Source organism: Mastigoproctus giganteus, chromosome 8, assembly GCF_048544385.1.
Source record: "Mastigoproctus giganteus isolate SK-2022 chromosome 8, ASM4854438v1, whole genome shotgun sequence".
Lineage (NCBI taxonomy): Eukaryota > Metazoa > Arthropoda > Arachnida > Uropygi > Thelyphonidae > Mastigoproctus > Mastigoproctus giganteus.
The window spans coordinates 88,587,645-88,607,184 of record NC_143582.1 but is presented as its reverse complement, the minus strand read 5'-3'; the positions used below and the strand labels follow the sequence as shown (position 1 = coordinate 88,607,184).

At 34.2% G+C, this 19,540-nt stretch overlaps 1 protein-coding gene across 1 annotated transcript in view; it reads left to right on the top strand.

Moving 5' to 3' along the window:
* LOC150081704 (voltage-dependent anion-selective channel-like) overlaps positions 1-19,307 on the top strand; it is a 180,556-nt gene extending 161,249 nt beyond the window's left edge. The window contains exons 8-9 of the mRNA XM_090379569.1: positions 6,423-6,480; positions 18,846-19,307. Of these exons, the coding sequence (XP_090235695.1) occupies positions 6,423-6,480; positions 18,846-18,937 (150 nt within the window). The 3' untranslated portion in view covers positions 18,938-19,307. The remainder of the gene's footprint in view (positions 1-6,422; positions 6,481-18,845) is intronic.
* Positions 19,308-19,540: the final 233 nt, after the last annotated feature.

The following is a 19,540-nucleotide window of genomic DNA, read 5'->3' as shown; positions in this document are numbered from 1 at the left end:
GCAATTATCGAATATCCAGAGCCGAAACTACGGTGGGGCGAGGGAGGCCCATTCCCAGCATTTTAAAATTGCTGCATTTTTTATTTAATTAGTCGGACTTCTGTTTAACGAACTTCTTTATAGCGAATTTTTTTTATTCCCCCTTGGTAATTACATTTAAAATAGTTTCTGTTGAATGAAGAAAATTTCCATGTAACGAACGGATTAGGAGAGACAACTTTGTATGCATTGTTCTCACCTCTGGCCTTTAGGCAATTTAGATAATTAGAAAGTGCGAATTAAGGGTGAGAGGGATTACCGTTTCACAATGTTAGTGGTGTTCGTAAAATCTACGCGGTCACATACCAAGAAGTCGCACTAGTCAATATGCTTTCCATAGTCAGTCAGAGGATTAAGAAGATTCCGACACGGATAATAGCCCCTGTCAACTTATGTTGTGGTTCTCCTTTACTCGGACAAACGGGCCTGATGGAATATACTATATGATGCTTAAAAACCTAAACAAGAAAGCACTGAATTCACTACTGATATTTTTCAACCGGATATTCTCTGTTACTTCCCTCGTTCTTGGTACCACTCAATAGTCCTAGCCTTTCCTAAACCCGAAACGGATCAGTCACATCCACGAAACTATCAGCCAATATCTTTTAGCAGTTGCCTTGGTAAGACATTGGAAAAAATTATTCATGCTCAATTAGTATGGTACCTAGAATCTCATTCGGTAATGAACCAGTACAGCTTTAGAAAAAATCGGTGAACTCTAGATCAAGGCAGAATCCAACATACGAAATGTCTTGGCGCCTCTGTAGCCAGGTGGGCAGGAGCAGTAGTGCGTAGCATACGCTTCTTGATTAGACCAGGGTTCGAGCCCATGACCACCAAATACGGAGGATGCAGAAAGGTCAGGGAATGACCACCGCATATCCCCCGAGCAATATGGCCTTAGTTGCTAATACTCCTAAAAAAAAATTACAAATAACAGAATGCCTTTATCCATAAAGAACTGCCTGGACATTGAAAAAGCCTTTGATACAACCTGGCACTATGGCATTCTTAAAAATCTCTATGCCACAGGATTACGAGGTCAGTTGCCATTAATCATACTGAGCTTTCTCCAAAATAGAACCTTTCAGGTGCGTTACTGCAATTCACTATCCCAAACAGTTGTCCAAGAAGGAGGGGTCCCACAAGGATCAGTTCTTAGTGCAACACTCTTTGAAGTTAGGCTAAACAGTGCTACAGACAATATTCCGTCTAATGTCAACACTTATCTATATGCAGACGACCTTACAATATCCTGCCACTCACAAAATATGTGCTCTATCGAACATCAATTGCAGCTCTCAATAAATAAAATAGAATCATGGGCATCCCACAATGGCTATTGCCTCTCTGCAACAACTGCTATCCACTTTTGCAAAAAACATCAGCTCCACCCAGATCCTGAGCTAAGGTTAGGAACTCAACCAATAGCACTTAGCAAAAATATCTGGTTCTTGGGCCTAGTACTCAACACTAAACTTAATTTTCTGGTGCATATAATGCAAATGCAAAATTATGGACCCCAGTTTATGATTCCGCACTGAAGACAGCGTTGGCTTGGCTCAATCCAGTGCAACATAGTGCTCTCAAGATTGTTTTAGGAGCCTTTAAGACATCCTCAGTGCAAAGTCTGTATATAGATGCCAATGAACCTCCACTACATCTTGGAAGAAAAGTATTGCTTCTTAGCTATGCAGCCAAATTACATAGTATCCCTTCTCACTCCATCTGGACATATCTCTTTGAACCTCAATGGGCAAACTTAAAAAAAAAAATAAACCCAATGAAAACAAACCTGCTGGCATCCAGCTACAGGAGCTAATGCAATGCTGCAACATCTATCTTGGAAATATATCTCATGCTGAAGATGCAGCACAAGCACCATGGGCAATGTATATACCTCTATGTGATAACTCCTTTCTTTGGTGGAGAAAATACTCCCTATCAAATCAAAATCTTAGACAGTTACATGAGGCTTATGCATTGGGCAATGCTCATAGCTTTCATATATGTACAGATGGCTCAAAAACTGATATATCCATAGGAGCTGCACTAATCCTTCCTACATGCACTGTCTCTGTCCAGTTACCAATTGAATGCAGTGTTTTTACAACTGAACTCTATGCTATAAAAGTGGCTTTGAATCGCCTTAATGACCTATTAAATACTCAAGTCATAATATATACAAACTCTTTAAGTACAGTGAGTGCCTTACAGAATAAATCACAAAACTCCCATCCACTTCTCACACAAATGAGATCACAGTTATGGAACCTCGATGAAAAGAAGCTGACTGTCAAATTCTTCTGGATACTCAGCCACGTTGGAATTCCACTAAATGAGCGTGCAGACAAAGCAGCAAAGTGCCCTGCTTGCTTTGACTTCATATCAGTTCCTTACTCTGATTTCAAACCACTCATACAACAAATATGTACTGAGATGTGGTCTGAAATGTGGCATACCCAAACAGGAAACAAGCTTCTTGAGATAAAACAATTCACAGTTGTGGAGATCCAGTTTCAGATTAAACAGGCACAAAGAAGTCGTGCTTGCAAGAGCAAAATTGGCCATACGCATCTAACGCTTCTCTTTTTACTGCTAGGAGAAGATCCTCCACTTTGCTTACACTGTGGCTCCCTACTTACCATTAAGCATTCTAATTTGAGAGTGCACATTATCATTCAGTTAGAATAGCATGTTTAAAATCACAGCTTAACTTACAAAACCTCTGCAACTGACCCATATACTTGGAGATGATAGCAATTTCTCAGAACTTTTTACTTACCTGAAAAAGATCAACATTTACAGTCACTTCTAGGCCTATTTCTTATAACCTATACAGTCAGTTCTAGACCAAAATAACAGGCGCAATTTGGCCATAGTAGCTCTTGCGCCATTAAACCCCACTCCAACAACAACTGCATTTGGTTCTTGCTTTAAATCTCATGAGCCCACCCTTGCTAGCCAAAAATATTTCATTGCACTGACCTCCCTCCTTCATCTTTAAGTCTTCAAAAATTGACTTAGCCTTTTCAGTTATTGCAGTGAAGGGGATGTTTTTTTTTTTTTTTTTTTTTTTTTTTTTGTTCAAATCATCGATCCAAAGTGTCAGCAATTGCTCCCTTTTTCTAAAAGCTTACTTCTGCCGTAACTAGCTTGTGTAATACTTACTCTGGTAGCACTGCATTGATTTTATTTTATCAGCATTCTTCATAATTGTAGTAATAGTTGATGGAGGCATATTCGTAGCCCTACACACATTAGGGCCACTTTCACCAGCTTCCATCCTCCTAATAACTTCCATCTTATTTTCCAATGTGAAAGATTGACTGGCCTTTTTCACTCTTTCATTTGCACTAGGATTCATTGAACTTCTTTTACCAGACATGGCATCTCTTTATTCTATTAAATTAAAAACTTAATAACACAATTGACAAAAACTGTACATGGCTATCATTGTTATTTAATTTATTAATAGCACAATTAATAAAAATGTTAGCATAATAAATTTCCAAACACTTGTAAATGGCATAAGCAACAACCAACTGAACAACAACAAGCCGCATCCACAGTGGCTACTTTGAGGGCTGGAAGTTTTCTTGTCTCTGATTGGCTGTGATACGGATGTGCTAATCACTGATTGGCTCAGATTGTTCTTGTTCATGTGAACTTTGTCTGGCGATTTTAAACTTTCAATTTATAAAAAAAAATTGCAAAAAGAATATTTTTTTTTTGCAAAATATTATTATATTATTTTTAAAAAAGTTATTTTTATACATCAATACAAAAAGGAGTCAATCAGAGTCCTCTTAGTCTTCCTACTTGATTGCAGTAGAAGAATCATAGAAAGCACAACAAAATTGACTGATGAGTTGAATAACTATATTGCAACAATCTTTACAGTTGAATAGGCATGTTTCAACAATATATTCTTTGAACAAAGGTAAGGTTTGCAGAGTTGTTTGTATACATCCTGTTGAACTAAAATAAATGCTTCATGTGAGTGCATCATCTTGTTTGGGATGCTAATGAGAACATCATTAGATGCGTGGACAATTCCACTTGGACTACAGAGGTGCTAATATATCTCCAATCCATGGAGGAAGTAGGAAGGATGTGATGAGCAACTGTAGACCTATGAGGATTGATCAGTGGTTAGGGTAATTTAAGGTCATAGTGGTTAGGGTAATTTAAGGTCATACTGGTCATACTCCCATGTAAGATGTAAGTATCATTTGTTCCCATGCCATTGACCTGAGTCAGCCCTTTCCTGATTTCCCCACCTCAAACAAGCAGTTCCCCCAAACCCTTATTACTTCCTTGATGGCATCAGCAAAAATGTGGTTTATTCAAGCCACAACACAAGATGAGGTTTATTCCAACAATCAGTTACTGTCTGGCTGAAAACATATGTTAACAGATCTGGCCTGCAACCAGTATTTTCTATTTAAATTTTTGTCCCATTATATGTATTGTTCAAGAAAGCATTAAGGTTCTATCAGCCTTTAGAATCAATCCATTTAAAACCTTAAGCAATCAGTTCTTGCAGGTGCCTAGTTTCCAGGCACTGAAATTTGCAAAATTGAAAATCAAAGACAGTACCTCTTTTTCAGTAAGAGGTACTGTCTTTGATCCATAACTCTTATTTAATCTTATTTTGTGATCCTGCCGTCTTATTGCTCCTCTCTGCATCTGTTTCCAGTAGATCCACATCTTCTTAAAATGAGGTTTTCAGCACTCAAGATGCTGCATAACCATTGCCTTATATAATATTATAACTGCCTCTTTGCCCTTCTGGCAGAATTCTTGTATATCATTGATAGAACCCCGTGAGCCATCCTAGCAGCTTGTCTGCACCTCTCACAGAACTTCATGTTTGACTATCCAATTAACTTTGATCTTTTTTTGTGTGTGGTACCACACAGTTGGTATGTTATTCTGGGATTACTGCTATTCATAAGTAGCACCCTGATTTATGAATTTTAAAACTCAGTTTTTATGGGTCTGTTTCAGTAGCATGCCTTGATTTCTATCATAACCACACTGCCAACCTTCATATCCTCTGCAAGAATTCACATTAAGCTTGATGTGCAGTTGTCAGTATTGCTGATAAATATTTAAAATAGTAGGGGTATATAATGAACCCTGGGGGACTTCAATATTAATATTAGTTCAGGGATAGCAGCACCCAGTTTAAATTCTATTCTTGTTATTGAAATAATTATAATGTACAGTTTTTAAATTGAAGTTTCAAAGAATATTCATCAGTTTACATTGATTTTTTTTTTTTTTTTTAGTGTGCTAAACATGAGCAATCTGTTTAGCACACTTAAAAAAAAAAAAAAGAAAGAAACCTGTATAACTTTATATAAATTTCAAGGTAATTTTATTATTTAATATTATTATTAGCTGGATGGTACAAGGAAGCCTGAGGCTTATGCTGCATCAGCCAAAAAAATTCCTGAGAGAGAGAGAGAGAGAGAGAGAGAGAGAGAGAGAGTCAAATGTAAAAGAGAAGAATGATGATATCCAGCTCGGAACCCTGGGTGTGCCAAGTCCATACTCACCACATGTGAGCCCCTGAGGTTATAATAGTGAATCAAAATCCTTTCTGGTTAGAAGATGGGATGTGATGTGATTGAATAATGACATATCAAATTATCCCTTCCCTTGTGCTGCAAAAGTAATATATTTTCTACCATTTTGTAGCTTTTCTCCTTTTGGTCATCTTTTCTTACCCGTAATTTCCATGAAGTTTTTTTTTGAAATGTCCCTTCCTATATATGATTTGAGTTCAATATCCACCCAGAGACCAGAGGAGGGTCCTGAGCTGGATATCATCATTCTTCTCTTTCTTGATGATCCCCTCCCCCCGCCCTCTCTCTCTCTCTCTCTCTCTCTCTCTCTCTCTCTCTCCCTCCCTCCCTCCCTCCCTCCCTCCCTCCCTCCCTCCCTCCCTCCCAGGGTAACTCGGGGAATTTTTTTTGGCTGGTGCAGCATAAGCCTCAGGCTTCCTTGCACCATATGGCTAATAATAATTATCCAGTAATTCATCAGTATGTTCAAAGCATATAATACATAACAGTATACTGATTTTTCATGGCCTTAATTGCTCTGCTACTTACTTTTAAAAAAACTATCCTGTTTTGTAGAATGCCCTACTTGTTTATAATTTGCTTACTTATATCATCATTGATTATTTGATTATCTTCATTTCTATGCTAGCTTATTTCATTTCTCTCCTAATTTATTGTACATTCTTATTTATGAATAGCTTTTCTTCCATATTACTTCAATGTCCTTTGAGAATACTGAGTTGCATTTTTTGCATATGAACTCCTAGTCATTTTATAACTTCCTAACATAACTTTTTTTTGTAGGCAAAAATAAACAATTCCAGCCAGATAGGCCTTTCCTTTAGTCATAGAATTCGACAAGGTAAGAATCAAATATGTCATATTGAATATAAAAAAATGAAAGGAAGAAATTTAATATTAGGTGGGATAATTATTTTTTAAAATATTGAAATAGTTTTTTTGAGGTTTTATGCAGTTAATGGATTCTCTTTTTTATAATTTTAATATAACTTTATTAATTAATGATGATAAGGCTTTACAATAATTGGAAAATTAGCCCATAGCTTTATTATTTAAATAAGTTAATAACATTGGATAAGTATCACAAATATACTGTCTAGAAAAGGCTAAAATGGTTCCACTTCAGGATTATTTATGAAAATTAAAATCAGAATATGTTGATGAAACTGCATTTACAAGATAAGAGGCGCCTCCGTAGCCAGGTGAGCAGGAGCAGCAGTGCGAAGCACATTCTTCTTGCTTAGACAGGGCTTCGAGCCCGTGACCACCAAATACGGAGGATGCGGAAAGGTCAGGGAATGACCACCGCATATCCCCGGAGCAATATGGCCTTAGTTGCTAATGCTCCTAAAAACCAAATAATAACAACAACAAGATAAGAAAATGAACTAAAATATATAAACGGGAAGGTGTGTTTTTTTTTTTTTTTTTTTTTTGACATGCTATATAAGTTTGCTTTCTTGCATCATATGCTTCTAGTAAAGCTATTGCTAAACTAAAACTATTAAACCACACTAAGATAAACATGCTTCAAGGAATCAACTCTTTTATTTATTTTATTTTTTTCATTTGTGGGAATGTATATATATTCAGAACACCACGTCTGGCCTTTACATTAACTAACATAAATTTCAAATTTTAGTAATGCCAGCAGTCAAAGATTAAAACTGGATTTAAATTTATGCCCTGGCTACATATATATTAATTTTGCAAAAATTAGAAAAAAACATAGACATAAAATAGAAACATCAACCTCACAGTCTCTTTCATTTTCCAATTTAAAAGTATGTCAAATTTCAAACTCCACATGCACATATATTTCTGCTTATTATTATATGTAAATATTGTTGAAAGATTAAAACATGTACAGCAGACTCTCAATTAACCAGGATCGGATTAACCGGGACACTTGAAGACTCCAATTAAAAAAATAAATCAACCAGAAATCAAAAAATTCAAGTAATAACTAGAATAGGTATAAACAGATATTTTGCAAGTCATAAATAAGTGACATTATAAGTCGTCATTGGGAGATTAGTGTACCTATTATCTTGCAATTCCCTCCGCTCAAAAAAAAAGAGACCAAATGTTTAGTTTGTTTTTAGTGCGTTGCGTCGATTGTTGTGTTCCGTTGCAGCACAAGAAGACAAATTTTGTTCCGTTATTTATGTCAGGGATGTCAGAATTTTTTTTATAGTATTTTTTTTTTTTTTTTTTTTTTTTGTTTAGAAATCTTGAAAATGATGGGTAAACGCAAAAGAGTTGCGTTTTCAGTTAAACAAAGACTTGAAATTATTCAAAAGTTTGAAAACTGTGCATCCGTTAAATCTCTAAAAAACCATTATGATGTTGGTGACCAAACAATATGCAACATCGTAAAAAATAAAAGGAAGCTATTAGATATAAAATTAGATATAAATCGACATATAATTAGAATAAAATCGACATCGTAAAAAAAATATAGGAACGTTATTAGACTTAAAATCGACATCCCAAAAAATAAAGGGACACATCGTATTGGATACGCGAGTATTGCGTGGTAAATTTTTTCTTTTTTCATCCATTGTCATGTTTTTTACATAGGTTGCTGAACATTTTTTGATACTTACTGTATCCAACTTACGGATACAGTAAGACGACTTACTGTCCCCGACTTACGCAAGTATTTACCCAATTTTTTTTTTTTTTTTTTTAGGATTGTAAAATTTAAAAGAAAAATAATAAATAAATAAAATAAGCAATCAATAATGACAATGGGGGGAAAATAGGAAAGAAGAGAAGATTCTTACAATTTATTTATGTTTTTTTTTTTTTTTTTTTATATATATATATATGACTGAAGATTTCAGTGAAGGGGACACATTTCACCATAATAATGTGAAGCCTACACAATTCCAGCTATCAGTATTATCGCAAATGCAATAAGATTGAGTTTACTATCCATTTATAATTAGATGCCCGAACAGAAAAGCCCAGTAACCCGGAAGGTGCAAATTGTTTAATGGCAGTGACCTCCAGAAATGTGCTTTAGTAAAATGTGAGTTCGCGTAAGGTGATAATAGTGTGTTTGCCCCTTAACCCTGTGAAGTTCTTTTCAGAAAATTTCATTTTGACCGTTATCATGGTGCCGACTAAGAGAATAAGTGACAGCTAGTAAATCTACCAACAAAAGGAAAGCCATCAATTTGGTTCAGAAAATTAAACTAATAAGGATGTATGAAAATGGCCAAACATTAACAAGTATCGTGTGGAATTCAGATTTGTCAATAATGATATAGCAGCAATATGTTATTAGTCATTCCCGAGTTATGTAAAACTTGACGAAGTAAGAAGTCCTGGAACGTATCTTATGTATGTCGGGGACTTTTGTATTTTTGGATTAACCGGGAAATCGATTATCCGGGATTTGTTTTTTACTATCTATCCCTGAAAATTGAGAGTCTACTGTATATTCAATACTGTTAGTTACTTCCATTTTCAGGCCTATTTCAACATTTACTTCAAATTTGTTTCCCCTCGCAGCATGTGAAATTTGAAATTATGCATATTGCTTTCTGAAGAGTAGTAGCCATTTTGAGAGAAAACCTGATTTAATCTCTTTGTATTGTAAATAAATTTATATATTATTTTATATTATTGTAAATAATCTCTTTGTATTATTGTATTTATGCTGTGAAAACAATGAATCTTTCAAGAATAACTAGGGCAGGGGTGGCAAACCTTTTTAAGCATGGGTGCCAAAATAGGATAAATCTTTTAAAAAAACTACCTCACGTGCCTTTCGGAAGGCAATATTCAAGGCATTTGATCACTCAATTTTTTCACAGTTTTGTCAGTATATGTCACCACTCCAACTTCAACAAGTAACTGCATGAATACAGCTATTTAATAAATTTTGTGGCTTCACTACATGCCTGGCAGAGAGAACGGAGTGCACAGGTCGTGATTCAAGGTGGATTCTTGTTTTTTTTTTTTTTTTGGTAGTTGTTGGCACATAGGCTTCTGTGGCCATAATGCACCTCCCAAGGTTTTTGCAGTACTTTACCCGGCTAGCCTGGTCGGCATGGATTCTTGTAGTGATGTTGTTTCGAAGTTTGAAATTTTTTTGAGACACTGAATTCCACGTGCCCAAAAAATTTGTGTGTGGCACTTTGGGTACGCATACCATGGGTTTGCCACCCCTGAGCTAGGGCAAGATACTAGATGTTTATTGTGTTTTTTATTGATCTAGTGGAAGAGGAAAAACAAGTAACCTGAAACTTTAAACAAACACAATGTTAGTGCTTGTCTGGTAACTTGCCATTATTCAAGCAAAATCCAAATAGTTACAAAAACAGTGGAGAGGCACCCGACATGGTCTCTTGCCAAATTTCTATATGAAAACTAAGAAAAGCACTTCAGAAACTTGCATAAAAGTTTGACTATATTTAGGAAAGTAGAAAAATTGCAGAATTTTAATTATTAATTAACAGTAAATGCAACACCTGTGAGGTGCCCCATCATCACTGCCAAGTTAAAATCAATAATAAATAAATAAAATGACAAAATACACATTATTAGAAATGCAAATTGTTCACTCCCCTACCCAGAAAGTATCATCGAACAATATAGATGCAAATTTATTTATAAGAAATGTCACATTGATATGGAAATGCGGTACATCAGATTTTGCTTTTAATTTTGAAAACTTTTATCCCCACATTATTATGGAAATCCAGCTTTAGTGCAATTGAAAATATGCAATTCAATAAGCACCATGTTGAATTAAATTACTACTTCTGATACCTTCTTTTTTTTTTTTTTTTTCTTTTTTACCCATCAAGTGAGCTGCTTACAAGACATGTAAGCAGAATAGTTTAAAATCACTGAAAAAGAAGACTTGTTTCATTATATTTTAAAAATTTACAAAATAAAAAATTCTACAAATAATAAAATTTGTAATCACTCATCATTTTTTAAATTTATTTTATTTATTTATTATTTATTTATTTATTGTTTTTTTTGTGAAACATTTCTCTTGTTGTAAACTAGAAATATTTCCATAATAGTGAAAATTTTCTTAAAACAGCATTTCTTTTAGTAACAGAAATTGATAGTATATTTCACATCTGATTTCCATCTATTATAGTATTAATCTTTGTTGCGATCAAACAATAATAGAATAAACAGTCAGTGTGGTATCTTGCATCTGAATGTTACAGATGGCTACACCGTTCTGTTCTTTTTCATTATAATCTTTTCTAACAGAAAGTCAACAGTTTTTCAGGTGATTTATCCCCCTCCACCTAATATGAGAGATGTATTTACATTAAAAATATTTTTACCGGTGTTATTTGGGAAAGAGCATTACGTTACCTAGAAATCGTCACGAAACCCGATGCACATGCGCTGTACTTGTTGCTGCAGTGCCACAACAAGTACAATTGAGCAGTGACACGCTATGTTATACCGTTATATCACCATAATGATTAATACACGAGTGACTGTGCCAAAATCTACAGCCCAGAGTTCGAAAGAATATCATGAAAGAAAGAAAGAAAGAAAGGGAAGTTGGACAGAAATGTTAATCCAGATGAAATTCAACAAGAGTGTTTCATTATGTCTGGGAGTTCTCAAACAGCACCCAAAAAAACTCGAACTGAAATAATGAAGAAAATCGTGAATGGAAGAAAAGGAAATTAGAAATTAAAACTATTCTGAATAATAATGAAATTCAGCCACAGAGTTCTACTATGCCTGATACTTATCAGGAATCTAAACCTCCAGCAGAACGAAGGAATATTGTGCATGAAAAAAAGCGAAATTAGAAAAGGCTAATAATGAGATTCCTGATTTCATCCCTATAGTGTCTATATGAACTGACAGTGAGTTGTAAAACTAATATACAAAAACCCATTTGGATTTAGCTATAATGTTTGTGATCGTTTATGGTTTCAATTAGATTTGAAACCATTTCCAACAACTTCATATGAATTACTTCAAAATGAATTTCATTTACAAGAAGTGAGTACTTTCATGATGTGTAATACATGTCGTACTTCATTAAAAGAGGGACGGATAACAACTATGGCCACGTCAAATGGATTTATGTATCCAACATATCCTACTCATTTGCTTCCACCAGATGTTGTAACTGAGCATTTGATACCACCACAATTACCCTTTATGCAAATTTGTCATTTACGTTATGAACATGGACAAGTAATGAATGTACCAATTAACATAAATACGATAGTTCATCAATTACCTAGAGAATTAGATGACAATTATGCCATTAATGTACATATAAAATGAAGACTTGTACATAAATCATCATATTTATAAGGATGTGTGCAGAAGAAAATAGTGAAAATATGGTTACGGTATTTGATAAATTCACCTTTGTATAAATTCTACGGCATAAAAGTGAGTGCCGATTTCTTGGGGACAAATGATGATAGTGAACACAAACATTCAGATGAAATTGTGGAACCTGTCAACAATGATGATGAGCTATTGTTAATTCAATAACAAACATTATCATGGTCTGAAGATAAATGTTTATGTATAGCACCAGGTCAGAAATCATCTCCAACAAGTTTCATATTTGATATACATGCCGAACTTTCTTTTCCAGCTATATATTTGGGACATGCATGAAAATTTAAAAATGGATTGAAAATTACTCCCTTTATGATGGCATCTAGTGAAATTCATAGATTTAATCGTTGTGGAGTAACTCCCCAACATTTGCTATATATGGCAATGAATATTATGCGAATGTGTACTGCAGAAAATTTGCAAATTAAGTTTAAATCAGTAGGAATAACAGCTAACATTACTCGTTCTATATTGGAATTGAAAGAGTTTATAAACAAGTCATTAGAGTCTAACTTGGCATTTCTAAAATCAATTCCCAATTCAGCATATTATTGGAGTCAACATACGAGATGTTTTTGCCATGATTCGTCAGTTAGGAAAACCTACAATGTCCTTGAGTTGGGTGCATGCGAACCAACATGGCCCATATTACTATGTATGTTATACAAATTCAGATATAAAAGAGAAATTACAACTAATAAAGTTATGGATCTACCTTACATTGAAAGAGCTACATTAATAAATGAAGACCGAAGAATTTGTGCCATATATTTTAATAAAATTGTTGAGAGTATACTCAAAATTTTAAAATCTAAAAACTACAGTAATACCCCGAAGTTACGCGATAGGTGGGTCCGACGAAAATCGCGTAAGTCGGGGTACAACTTTGCATATAAATACATATAAATTTTGCTTAATTGGGACCAAGGACTAACAAAAACACTAGTTTAGAAGAAAAATATTAATAAAATTGCAGTTCTTTATACATATTAATACAAAATATGTATTAAAAAAACAAATCACTTACGTTAAAAAGTTATTTCGATGTCGATGGCTTCATAAAATCTAACAAATTCGTCTGACTACACAGCGCCTTCTTTTTTTCACGCAGAATTTCTTCGTAGCAAGCTAATAATTTTTTTATTCCTTGCTTTGTAGCTATAACGCGTTCTTCGTTGGAGTCTATGTTTTCTAAAATTTTTAAGCCCTTTACAATTGAGCCCTTTTCAATTTTCAACCTCTCAAGTTTGCAATTGTCATGTGCTTTTTGCCGTTGCTTCATTTAGGCCTGTAGCACGTGCAATATCACATGGTGTTTCTTTTCGCTCAAAGCGTTTCACAATTTCATATTTTTTTCTCTATCGACAGAGGCGGACTGGCCATAAGCCTTACCGGGGCCAGTGTAACCCAGGTGGGCCAGTGTGATTTTGGCCATAAACCGTAGTATGAGGCCACTATAAATTTTCCCGGGTAAGAATTTTTGACCCAGTCCGCCTCTGTTCATAGATAATTGCTTTTCTTTTTCTCTCTGAATCTGCAGTGTCTTCACCAGGACGCTTCCTTTTCACACCTTTTAATTAAGTATTTTACTCATTTTTAGGGAATAAAGCGCAATTACAAAACGAGGAGGCACGCTTGATACGCATAAACAAAGCTGCGCGCATGTAGCAACTGAATAAACAACACCATAAAGGCAGAGATACACTATTAACACCTCACATTTCTAGGGGTTACTACCATAAAACAATAAAAATCCAGTTGCGTTTCTGCTAGTGAAATCTGTTATAAACTGGTAGTAAACTCGATCTAATTGCATTTGCGATTATACCGATAGCTGGAATTGTGTTGGTTTTTACGTTATTATGGTGAAATGTGTTTCCCCTTCACTGAAAAAAAAAACATAAAAGCAGCAAAGCTGAATTTTGTTCATCTTTCGCTCTCATTCTCCGCCGTCGCACCGTATATCGATAACATATGAAAAACGACCTTGAAGATAGTGGGCGGCAGCATTGCCAAACGAAAAAATCAAGAACCGCGTAACTCCGAGTTCGCGTAAGTCGGGGTAGCGTAAGTCGGGGTATTACTGTATAGTCCTTTTGAGAAATATTATGTTGTGAATTTCTTTAAATGCATTGAATTTCAACTTCGAGGAAGTCCACATGCACTTATATTATTATGGATGAACAATGCACCCTCTGCACCATTAGAAGAAAAAGAAGGTGGGATGGAAGAAGCTATCCAAATGATAGATGCATTATGTTCTATAGAGAAAACTTAAGATTATTCAGATTTACAGCAACATAAACATACTTTTACCTATTATAAAAATAATAATGCAAACTGACACGGATGTTGACTTGAAGCACCTTTTTGACCAATATCGCAAACTCGTATATTGGTACCGATGGCCACAGATGACAATAGAAGATTAACTTATTGCAAAAAATATCGTAAAATGCATGACTCATTAGAATTGGATAATCATGTTAATTTCAAAGAATTCCTTAAACCAAATCAATGCCAATCAGAAGAAGAATATCTAAATATTTTGAGGGCTGATCAAACAACCGTGCATATTTCTTAAATGCAAGATAGAAGAGAAATTTATGAATAATTACAATTCTTGGATTTTAGAAGTGCTCAAGTCTAATTCGGATTTGCAATTTATCGTAGAAGAATATTCGTGTGCAGCATATGTAGTTAAATGTGTGAATAAAACTAACAGAGGAATAAGCAACCTGCAAAGGAAAATTATAGAGCTACAAGAAGAATATCCCGATATTGGTATAACTGATCTAACACAGCCATTAAGTGTAGATGTATTGAATTCTGTGGAGATGAGTTCACAAGAAGCAGCTTGGTATTTATTATGATACCCAATGTCCGTGTCTTCAAGAGCAATTGAATACGTGCCGACGGTATGGCCATATGAGCATCAGAAATTACATAAATGAAAAGCTGAATTGGATGAACAACAATTTGATAGTGAGTCTTTGGATATATCGAAAGATAGTATTTTTGATAAATATGAAAAATGGGGCGAAACATTAAAAGATTCTTGCACAATTTACTGCTCATTATCGAAAAGGAAATGGGAGATGGGTGAAAGACAATTACCTAAAACAATTCAGTATCGGAATTATAATACAACATGTCTTCATGAACATATACACGAAATGGTAACTTTACACATACCATTTATCAGTGAGGAGAATGAAAATAAATATTTGAACTTTATGAAACCAACAAAGAGATAATTACCTTGAGAAGAAAAGAGTTTGAATCTGATGTTCATATTGAAAAGACGCTAGCAATTTGTGGGCAACTTTGTATCGAACTTGATGAGAATGATGAAAATGGACTGGCAGTGGGAAAAAATGAAGTATTTCTTAAATCAAAAGAAATTAATGATGATTTCTTTAACGACAAGAAAACTATTGATGAAGAGATGAAAATGGCAATGATGGATAAATTATCATCTGTCATTAGGAAGCGAGAGAATGTCTTACGATCTGAAGAATACTGTCGTTTGATGAGTAGTACTAATAAAGAACAATGCGCATTATTACTTGAAGCTATCTATCGTCAAATTGATAATCAGATACATGAACCGATACAAGTATTTCTCACTGGACCTGCTGATGTGAAAAGACATTTACTTTTGAATTATTGATGGAAATGTATAATTGCTTTTGTAATGTATCAAATATTCACAACGCATATGTTACTTGTGTCTCCACAGGCAATGCTGCTGTGGCAATCGATGGTACAACAGTGCATTCTGCTTTCCGTATGTCTATCAAATAATCTTCATCTCAGTAACGAAATTCTTCAACAATATAGAATTGCATTTCAACATGTACATACTATTATAATCGATGAAGTTAGTATGATTAGTGCAGAACTATTATCGATTATAGATATGCGTTTAAAGCAGATAACTAGTATACATGAAATACCATTTGGATTGATTTGATTTTGATTTTTGTGGTGCAAAAACAGCAAGGTTATAGTGCACCAGGAAAATACCATTTGGATGTATGAATATATACTTCATTGGAAATTTACGGCAATTGCCTCCAGTGCATGCTACACCTATATATAAACGCCTGAAGAACTCATTGATTGCTTCAGAATTATGACATTCACTACAACTTCATGAATTAGTACAAGTTGTTCAACAGTCCGATAGTACGTTTTCTGAAATTGTTACAAAAATAGGCAACAGAGAAGTGTTATTGCCAGATGAACTTAAAATTAGTGGTGAAGTATCCTCCATAGCCAGGTGGGCAGGAGCGGCAGTGCATAGCACACGCTTCTTGATTAGACCAGGGTTTGAGCCCGTGATCACCAAATACGGAGGATGCGGAAAGGTCAGGGAATGACCACCGCATACCCCCCCCCCCCAGGAACAATATGGCCTTAGTTGCTAATGCTCCTAAAAACCAAATAACAACAACATAACAACTTAAAATTATAGAATCAATTTGTTACCAAAGAAGATGCTACTAATTTATGTCTGCAAGGGATTCAATTATTTTTAAGAAATAGCAATGTAAATGCCTATAATACAAATGCTATAGTTGCAGATGAAACCCATTAAATGGTTGCACAAGATTTATACCACGGATATCATTCTGAAGAACAATTAGCAAGTATGCGAAATAAAATTCATGAAATGTCAGTGACTGAAACTGCAGGACTTCCATACATTCTACCATTATTGAAAAGAAAACCGTACATGATTACTACAAATGTAGATCTGGTCGATGGATTGGTAAACTGTGCAATCGTTACTTTAGTATATTTCGAATTTTAGGACGATGAAACAGTTAAATGAGTATGGATGAAATTCCTTGAGTCGAAAAAAGGACATAACCTTCAGTCTCATTATAAACAATATGTGAAAGATAAACATTTACCTAGTCAATCCGTACCTATTATAAAATGATCAACTACGATTCCATTCAAGAACAATAGGAAATTAACATGTAGACGTGCACAATTTCCGTGCTTGTGCTTTGATTATACATAAATCTTAAGGAGGGACCTTCAACAAAGTTGTATATAATTACGAAAAAGATCATCAACAGCAACTTGTATACATTGCATTATCTCGAGTGACCTCATTGCAAGGTTTATATATTACAAATCCCCACAACGATTTCGTGCTGAACTAGATCGCTTGAAAAATAATGAGCTACCATCTCTACAGGATGAAGTGCAAGATTTCATACAAAGTGGTATATCTATATCGTCAATGAATGTACAAAGTTTACGATCCGATGTTCGAGATATCGAAACGAACACAATCGTACAGCAATCCAAAATATTGAACATATATTACTTAAACCATTCCAATGTGTGACTCAATTTAAAAGGTAAGATGTCCGTAGTTGTGGTGTTGTGATATATCAATGTGAAGGTTCAACTATCATCAATACACACATATCTTTACACAACATAATAGCAGCAATGCGACAGCGGTATCAGATGAAATTGGAGACATCTGTGGATCTTTGTGCAAATTCAGTAGTGAATCTATTTTCATCGTTGCCATATACACAACGATGAAATTATATCTAATGACATCACTCCAGGGATGTCATTAGATATAATTAAAAAATTCATAAACAAGAATTCAATGCCATATTTCATTGAAGTTGCAAAATTATTGGAAGAACCACTGGATTGTATACCTATAGTTCTCGCTGGTGATTTCAATCTAGAATTAAATTCTGAGGCTGGAAAGAAGTTTTGTAAATTTATGAAAGATGTTTTTAATTTAGATATTAAGTCAAATACTTTAGTAAATACTACACGTAATGGAACGACAGTCGATGGAGTATTCACTCGGAGATGAAAATCATTTGAGTGTCAAAAATATATATCTTATTTTAGTTACCATAAACCAATTATTTTAGTGTTATTACAATATATATTTTATGTGAATTATTTCAATTTACACTAGTACAGTGAAAAATTTCATTCATTGTATTTCATTATACTGAAATTATTTTTTCAATAAAAATAATGCAGCAATACTTTTTTTTATTTATTTTACTGTAACAGTTTCATAATGTTTTATTTTACTGTACCAGTTTCATAATGAGTTCCTGTAGTAAACATGTTTTTAACGGCTGCCGCTGTGATGCCATCAATCTCAGAGTAGAGCAGCAGCAACTCATTATGGACTTGGTGCATAATTTTTTTTTTTCTTCTTTTTATAGAATTAAGAATGAAATTTATGGCAATGTTAATAATGACTTCAACTCTCCTTTGTTTGTGAATTTTTTTTTTTTTTTAACTGTATCATACAGTAAAACAATTCAAATCAATGTTATGAGAACTTTACATGTATTCTGCATGATATGCATTTAATGTAGTCTTGAAAATCACCGCTGGGTATGCAGAAATAAAGGTACAACTATTATTTTTGCACAATTGGTTACTACCCTATTTAATACATACAGTGTTGATGAGTCTAAGGAAAAAGCCTCAAGCTACGAGAGATGCATAAAGTCATTGTACATGATGGGCAGAGCAGTGTTCTTCACAGTACTTACCTGCACATCTACAAGACTTCAGTCACAGTTAAAACCCAGGTGTGGGTAGTGTCATGCACTTTAAATAAAAAGCAGTATACTTCTCCATTCCTTTGGAGTAGTGCAATACCAAATCAACTTGTGGTGAAGTATCTCCACCATATTGAGGTCAATGCACTCAGTAGCAAACCCATTTTGCATATAAATATGAACAGGCTATGCCTGACATGCACATCAACAACTTTCATAGCTTTTTTCACTGGACTGAATTTTGAAAATACATTATTTTTTTCTTTTCTAGGTATCCAGATGACCTTATCTTACCTTATTGATGGCAAAAACTTTAACCAAGGTGGACATAAAGTAGGGGTTGGACTAGAAATTGAAGCCTAGCCCAGAACAAAGATCATAGATTGAAATATTTAAGCACTAATATAATTTTAGCTTTTGAAAAAATGTACAGAAACATTTGAGATATTAGTATTTCATTAGTTCACATTGTGCTCCTTTAGTAATATGAGAATGGGAAGTTATATATTTATTATCATGATTGGAAGATAGAATTTTTTTGTAGGCTGGATATTTTAATGCTGCTTTATATTTTTATTCTGGTGATCAAGTGCATTCTTCCTTTTTATTTTATTTATTATTTTTTTCCATGATAAGAGGTTGTAGGCTTAATAAAGCCAATCATGAAGTGGACAAAATGTACTACTCAGGTGTTAATTAAATAACTGTATCTTATGAGAGAGAGGCAAATTTATTTTGTGTTTGCTTGTTATTATGTAGTAACGGTATGTACACAATTTTTTATTTTATGCTGCTAAATGTAAAAACATTCAATTGTATAAAATCTAAGAGTAAAAAACAAAATAATGAATGTTTATTAATTAAATTTGAGGACTAAATGTACCGTAGCAAAATCTGGTTTACTACAAGGATACTGAACAGCAGCCATGGTTAGCAACAATTAGAGACATTATATTCTTTATATGA